General features: G+C 52.5%; 2 protein-coding genes across 4 annotated transcripts in view; one reads left to right on the top strand and one right to left on the bottom strand.

Annotated features, from left to right (window-relative positions):
• LOC121589663 (O-phosphoseryl-tRNA(Sec) selenium transferase) overlaps positions 1 to 3,802 on the bottom strand; it is a 23,270-nt gene extending 19,468 nt beyond the window's left edge. Inside the window, exons 1-4 of one of the 3 annotated variants that reach the window (XM_041908741.1) lie at positions 3,603 to 3,802; positions 3,404 to 3,533; positions 2,419 to 3,330; positions 2,095 to 2,346 (exon numbers count right to left, since the gene is read on the bottom strand). In XM_041908741.1, coding sequence (XP_041764675.1) covers positions 2,095 to 2,346; positions 2,419 to 3,330; positions 3,404 to 3,533; positions 3,603 to 3,719 — 1,411 coding nt within the window. In that variant the 5' untranslated portion in view covers positions 3,720 to 3,802. Of the gene's footprint in view, positions 1 to 1,979; positions 2,347 to 2,418; positions 3,331 to 3,403; positions 3,534 to 3,602 lie in introns of those variants that run through there. The other 2 variants (XM_041908743.1, XM_041908742.1) reach the window with 2 other exon arrangements.
• Positions 3,803 to 3,976: 174 nt separating this feature from the next.
• The window catches only part of LOC121589706 (myosin-11), a 4,069-nt gene continuing 545 nt past the window's right edge, over positions 3,977 to 7,500 (top strand). Inside the window, exons 1-2 of the mRNA XM_041908795.1 lie at positions 3,977 to 6,648; positions 6,738 to 7,500. The exon at positions 6,738 to 7,500 is cut by the window's right edge and continues 155 nt beyond it. Coding sequence (XP_041764729.1) covers positions 4,474 to 6,648; positions 6,738 to 7,500 — 2,938 coding nt within the window. The 5' untranslated portion in view covers positions 3,977 to 4,473. The remainder of the gene's footprint in view (positions 6,649 to 6,737) is intronic.

The following is a 7,500-nucleotide window of genomic DNA, read 5'->3' as shown; positions in this document are numbered from 1 at the left end:
GCGTTCCGAAGTGGACTTTAATGACTTTCAAAATTTTAATAGCGACGGTAACGAGAACGCCTGATTGCATCCTCTCGGTGTGTGAGTGTCATTTGGAAAGGGTGTGAGTGTGTAAAGAGAAACAGGGTTCTCCTTAACTCCTTCTGGCGAATCAAAAACGGGCAGTGGGAGGAATGATTTTAAAACATGTTTTCTTTTAGCGTTTTCAGCATTAATGAACATCCATTTCAAAATGGCATTAATAAAAAAATAAAAATAAATTAATAATCATATTCTTCGGGGAATTTTCCCCTCCGTCTTGCGGGGAAATGCTCTTTCCATTGGACACAGCATTGGATTGCTTGAAAAGATACCACGTGCCAATAAAGATCGATCCGTCTTCATGCAGATGCATCCTGACAGTACGTACCTTTACGTGATCTCGAATCCACCAAATGATCGTGCATAATCATCATTGAACAAAACGATAAGTCATCGGTATCTGACACTAAAGAGAAGCAAAACATCCCTTCCGTGATGCATGTCAGTTCGCTCAACATCCGATCCGGAAAAAGTGTACGAACGCACCAACATCAAACATCAAACGCACAGGACACGATCGATTCATCAATCTTCATTAGTGCTGACAAACCAGGGGGCGTCTTTTAGAGAAGGTAAGCTGGCTGTTTTTGTCTGTCTTTTTGGCGTCAAACCATCCGCGGGATATCGGTTTTGCGGCATCATTAATCGTCCCAAGGGCTCGTCCTTTTTGGCCTTTGTGTCGGATCGGAAGGATATAATACGTTTCCTTGGGTGCGCTTGCTTGCAAAGATCGGTATTATTTGGATCGGTTTGAAAAGCGGAACAGATCGTTTCCGGTCATTGGTTAATATAAAATGATGGAAAATTTACGTGCAGGATGCTGTAATTTACCAAAAATATTTCAGCAACTACGTTTATGAATTAGTAAACAAAATTAAGATACAATTAGATGAAATTCTTATGGTCCCCCGTGATCGTAATCCAGTCATCGCTGCTTAATTCCACTCCATCTTCGGATTGTTTTTAATACTACACAGTGTAATCGATACGTGAAACAAACAATGTGGCCCTACAAACAGTGGATTCAAACCCGTCTGGTTTGCTTCTAACCCGTTCGCTGCAACAAATTTGCTGCACACACACACACCGCCATGTCGGTCCGTAGTAGAACCCGATCCGTCACAAGAGACTGCCGGAAGTGGGAGCGGTTCTAATTGTCCGTTCGAAATAATGGAAAACCTGAAATGAGGTGAAAAGCGTTGCGTCTTGCCACCCTTCCCGTTCGATTCCCATACGCAATATGGTAACGGGTGGGCACGACGCGAGGGAGGGTAGACGAGGTAATTCAAAATAAAACCCCGTACCGATTCGAGCAGCAAGGAGTGGTCGCTTCTAGTTCTAGGTGGACGGGGGTAGTGGGATTGGGGGGGATCAAAAAAGAAAAAAAAAGACGTTCCCTCTATAAACGGATCAGCTGTGCCACGTGGTGCACGAGCTCAACTGATCCAAACGTGGAGAAGAAGCCGGGTGAAGAAACGTATGCACTAAAATGAACGAATGGGCATTGGTTCTGCGTACGCATGTTGCTGCTCCCGACAAGGCAGCGAAACGGGCAGGCCGACCCCTCTTTCCCTCCCCAACTAGGGACCATTCGGGTATTCTCACAGTTCATTCGCTTTGTGTGCGCATTGTTTTGCGCGCTTTTGTTCAGCTTCAGTGCGTTTCGTTCGTGTGTGTGTGTCGTTGTGTGCTTATGCTAGCAACGGAGCGGTTGACGGAGGGAATGACAACGTCGAATATGTAGTTCTCCCGCAACCAAGGGGTTCGGGTGTGTATGGGGTTTAGGGACATGTAATGCCACCGGACGGAGTATGATTCGTGTGATTTGTTAAAAGCAATAACATCTTTGCCAGTATGGTCGCGTTCTTTCTGTACGCAAAGAAGTGTTAACATTTGTGTACCATTCAATGTTCCCTTTAATAAATAAACTCAAACAATTCGCACTTTTGTTTGTAAGGAAATCAAAATTATAACACTATTTTCCATAACCCATATACTTGGTGCGATACTTACGCAGAACTTCATCCAACTTTGCAAGAAAGTTCGCCACTTCGTGCGACTTAATGCCCAGGGACGCACTCGCCGTGAGGTATGGTACGCTGGCCTTCGAGCTATGCGAGCCCCATGCCTGGAAAGCGCTACCGTCGATGGTTTTGCTATCGGTCGTGCTTACCACCCGACAGCCGGACACGCCACGTTTTTGTAGCATGGAGCCGATCATTTCCAGCCGGCATGTGGTCGTTTCAAATGTCACCAGCGACATTGCTATAATTTAAAAGAAAAGCGTCCTATTCATAACCTTCATTAGAAGTAAATGGTTGCTGCTTCAATACATACCGATGGAGATGGGATTGCGGCAGGGCAGGATACGTTCGCTGTGCGCTTTGGCAAGATTTGTCAATCCTTCCAACAGCACAGCGTACGCTTCCTTTCGTTCTTTTAATAGATCGCTGTAGCCATTCCGTCCCAGGGAAAGCAGCGTCATGAGTACATCCAAATGCTGCGTACCGGAGGCACGGCCAGGGTAGAGTCGCGCCACGGCATCGACCATATCGGCACTGGATCCTGCCACTATAGCACCACCGACCGGAACGAGCAGATTCTTATCCGTGCTCTGTATGAAAGCATCGACTCTGCCCGTTCGGGTCGCTTGATTCAGCTGGTGGCAGTAGTACGAACTCTGTAAACCGTACGCATTGTTCACCACGTGCGGTATGCTGTGCGCTTTGCACAGCTTGCCCAGCTCGATCACATCGTCGCTGCTGCGGGGCGCAAAGCAGCTCGTGGTTGAAAGCACGCAACAGATCGCGTCAGCACCGAGCTGGTTAATGTGCTTAGCAAATGCTGCCAGATCGGTGGCAAACGTAGGATTCGCGTCTTGCGATTGTTCCCCATTTCCGTTAATCTCCGATGCTAGCAAACTGTCGATCGCGATGGGTGTAAGTCCAGCGGCTAAGATACTTTTGAAGCAAGATTGTTGATCTACTCGCGACCAGAGCACGTAGCGTGCCGCAGGCCTGCTGGCGTGAATGGCGCGTAGAGTGAGCATCACAGTCATGCCTGTAGCTAGCGGGACAACGATCGCGTGGCCACAGGACGGAATGCCAATCGTACGGATCCAGTCGCGCACCAAGCTGTTGGTTAAATTTGCCATTATCGTCGACCCGGCTGCTTTGGGTTGTGCATCGGTCAGATTTCCGGAACGTCCAATACCGTGAGAAAAGTTGTAATGTCTCCGTCTTACCAGGTCTGCAATAGTAAAGGCGTTAGAGTTAAGCGGGTTGTGCGGGATATGATTTAGTGCTTCTCGTTGCTGTTTTACCACAAACGATCCGTCCTTCCCGTTCACCCATGCCACATCGTGTGGGGAAATTGTTACTGTCCAGCAATGCCAGCTCGCTGATGCAGTATTCGATCATCGGTTCGCTCCATCCCGAGGCCGGTAATTTGCGCTGCAGCGAATGGGGAAAATAGCCATTGGTTACCATTAGCAATACCATGTTCAGTCGCTTTTTACAAACCTGTTCGAGCAGTAGTTTGATTTGTTTATCACGCTCCACGCGTGCATCGTTCGCTAGGGTGAGATAATTTTCCGGGACAAGATTCTTTGGGATTGATTTAAGCGTATTATCGTTCATCGAAATGCCGCAGTTTGGTCGTTGCCCGACCGGTAAATTCCTCCGCTGATGAACAATGAACCGGTTTGTTTACTTCGTGCGAAGAATTGTCAAAACGATTTCAGGGTTGTGTAATACCCTAGGGACAAGGTGTACATAGGATTTCGTTATTTTATTTCTCATCTCTTTGCTAAAACCGACCAACAATGATATTCCAGGTCGATGATTTTTTTGTTTCTTTTTTATTGATTGTTAATGATCGTGATGCAATTTAACGCTTGTGGAATGCGTCCCCATTTCACTTTGTAAACTGAATGTATTAACCCTACTCATGCCTCAACTCTACTCATCTTGGCCACAAAAGGACGCGAAGTTGACAGTACAAGAAAAACACGATCAAAGTTTTGAAAAAGCAACGAGAAGAAGCGCGGCGGCAAAAAGAAAAACTATCCCAGCGAGAAGAAATTGTCTATCGCACTTTTTTTTTTTGTTTACATCTCCACCCGCCAGACGATTGAAGACATTCCGAACATTTTTCACTACCTTGACGGCTGCAAAGTTCAAGGTCGAATGTGCGTTTGCCGAAAACCGTAGGAGCGAGTGCGGGCCTTTGCGCAAATCAACGATCGTTGGCAGTGCGATTTTTCATCAAATAAAATGTATCGCGCCAGAGAGTGATTGGCGTTGGCAGTGATAAAAGTGCCGATTGTCCGTGGGTGTGTTTCACCGTTCCTAGTTGCACCACCGACGACGACGACGACGACGACCGGGGAGTATGAATGGGCCGCCGCTTGTGTCGATCTTCAACGATGGCGTTAGTATCAACCTCAACCGGAGCGAGATCGAGCGGCAGCGCGCCGCCGAGGAGGAGGAAGATCTGGCGGACCACAAACGACGTCAGGAGCAGTTGGCGAACGAGCTGGAGAATGCGTTCGGTGATCTGGATTGCGACGATACGCTCAACTCGTCCACCCACCACTACAGCGACGAGGAGGACGATTTCGATTCGGGGTGCGATGGCAAACGAACGCTCCCACCCGCGTCTGCTCCACCGCCAAGAGTGCAATCGAACGGCATGATGAACCTGATCGAGCACGCACCGGCCACTCCGGCGAAGGACGGCGGCGGACCGGCGCCAGAAGATGGACTGGCCGTGCGGGAGTTGCGCCTGCTGCTCGAATCGAAAACCCGCGAACTGGAGCACGTGACGCGGGAAATGTACGATCAGTGCCACAAGCACGAGCAGCAGATAGGGGAGCTGGAGAAAAAGCTGCTCATCGAGCAGGCCGAGAAGGATCGGGCCAACATGACGCGAGACCAGACCCGCGAGCTGCTGGTGCAGAGCAAGACGAAAATCTCCGAGCTGGAGGACGCGGCGGAGAAGCTGCGGGCGAAGGTGTCCGGGCTGGAGGACCAGAACGTGAAGCTGGTGGCCGAGCTGGAGCAGAAGAACATGATGCTGCAGGACAGCCTGCACCGCTACCGGATGCTGGAGCAAAACTCCGCTCAAAAGGCCGACCGGCACACGGACGCACTGCTGAAGCAGACGGAGGAGCGGCACAACGCCAAGGTGGCGATGATGCAGCAACAGATCGACAATCTGCGAAGCGAGCTGGACGACCGGCAGCAGGACCTACGCCGGCTGGAGGCTCGCTACGGCGAGCTGCAAAAGTCCCGCGAGGCGCTGCTGATCGAGCAGTCCGAAACCGTGCAGCGGTTGCAGGACCAGCTGGAGGATTCGCAGCGCCAGTGCTCGAACTTGCTGTCCCGGACGAAGGCTCAGGGCGATTTCGAGCCGGAACGGTTGCGGCTGCGCAGCCGCATCAATGCGCTCGAGCAGGAGCAGTCGGAAATGCGCCAAACCATACACGATCTCACGCACCGGCTGGAGAAATCGAACGCCGAGCTCGAGCTGATGGACAGCATCGTGCATGGGCAGGCGAATGGGGCGGACGCGTCGTCGGGCGATAGAAAGCAACCCAACGCCAACGTAACGGCGGGCTACACGTTCGCGCAGCGCAACCTGATCGGCAGTACGCCCAACAACAACAACCGGGGTGGCGATGGGGACGAGGATGGAGACAGCCGGGTGGTGCGGCTTAAGAACGAGCTGCGCGTGTGTGTGACCGGGCAGCAGGAAAAACGGGAATCGATCCGCCAGCTGGAAGCGAATCTGCAGGCAAAGGATCGCGAACTAGAGCAGCTGAAAAGGGACGAGGGCGAAACGCTCGTGCAGATGAACCAGTACAAGGAGGACGCGTTCCGGCTGGCCTCCAAGTGTAGGATACTGGAGCAGGAGCTGGAAAAGCTGTCGGTGGAGGGGCAAAGCGCGAAGAAGGATAGCGATCGATCGTCGGTGGGAGGATCGGCCGGCACGCATCGACGCCGCTCGAGCTACGACGTACGGCAGGAAGCGTTGGAAGATAAGATATTTACCCTGCAGCAGGCAAAGCTGGAAGCGGACGAACAGATCGAGCTGTTGGAGCGCGAGAAGGCCCAACTCACGGAGCGGTGTAAAACGCTCGACGGCGAAGCGGGCACCTGCGCCGCGCTCAAGCTGGAGGTGGAAAAGCAAAAGTTTCTCCTGGCGGACGCTCAGCAGGAGTGCGATCGGTTGAAGCGACTGTACATTGAGGTGAGCGGCGCGAAGGAGGAGCTGGGCCGGGAGCTGAGCACGTTGCGGGCACAGGATAGTGCGAAGCAGATCGCTGCCCTGCAGGAGCAGGCCGTGTCGCTGGAGCGAGCCCTCCAGCTGGCCGAGCTGAAGGCGAGCGAGTTGAGCAAGCTGCTCGATAAGGAGAAGACAAGCCACGAAGAGCTGCTGAAGCAAGTGTCCTGTGGGATGGATGCGAGCGGTCATAAGAAGGGGGGATCCGTTGGAGGAGCAGGAGCCACAGCATCCGGCAACAGTTGCACCAAGTGTATCGATGGGCTGACACAAATCTCAAAGGTAAGCAACGGAAACGATCGTTTCTCCGCGAGTACTGGAATTTTTCAATCATCTCCTCTGTCTCTCCCTCTCTCTCTCTATTTCTCTAGCTGGAAATAGAAAATCTCAAGCTGCAATCTGCCTGCTCGTCACAGCTGCGCGAAATCGGCGAACTGAAGGTTCAGCTGAACGAACATCACGCGACGATCACGGAACTGCACAAGCGGCTCGATCTGAAGGCGGAGCGCGATCAGCTAATAGACGAGCTGAAGGAAAAGGCGGCCCAGTTCGAGCAGATTATACGGAACCAAATTTCCACCAACTCGTCCAGCGCCACCACGAGCGACAGTGCTACCTCACCGATCCGGCAACGGGTTGCGTCGCGGGACCAGAGCGTCGGCACGGCGGACGAGGCGGCGGATAGTGAGGATCGCTCCAGCGCAACCCCGATCGATCAGCAGGACATACGGCGCCAGTTGCGCGACCAGGAGCAAAAGGTGCGCGAAGAGATGGCGAAAGCGTTTGCGGGCCAGATCAAACAGATCGAGGAGCGGTTCCGCGCCCAGTTTGCGCGGTTCGAGGAAAACATTGACACACTCAAGACCGAGCTGTACGATCGGGTGGCCGAGCTGAAGGTGCGCAACCAGGAGGTGGAGGTGCTGAAGTGTGCGATCGTGACGGAGCGCGAAAAGATGCGCGAACTGCTGGCGCAAAAGGACGCGGATGCGCGCGCCCTGTTCGACAAGCAGTCGGAGCTGATGGGCAGGTACAAGGCGGAGGTAGCGAACGGGCAGAAGAAGGTGCAATTTCTCGAGCGCGAGCTGGAGGAGAAGCGCGAGCTGTGTGCGAGCGAGCGGCAGTCGATGGAGAAGC

The sequence above is a fragment of the Anopheles merus genome, chromosome 2R (genome assembly GCF_017562075.2).
Source record: "Anopheles merus strain MAF chromosome 2R, AmerM5.1, whole genome shotgun sequence".
In the NCBI taxonomy this organism is placed as follows: Eukaryota; Metazoa; Arthropoda; class Insecta; order Diptera; family Culicidae; genus Anopheles; species Anopheles merus.
Note: the sequence above shows the minus strand (reverse complement) of the source record. Positions and strands in the feature narration are given on the sequence as shown.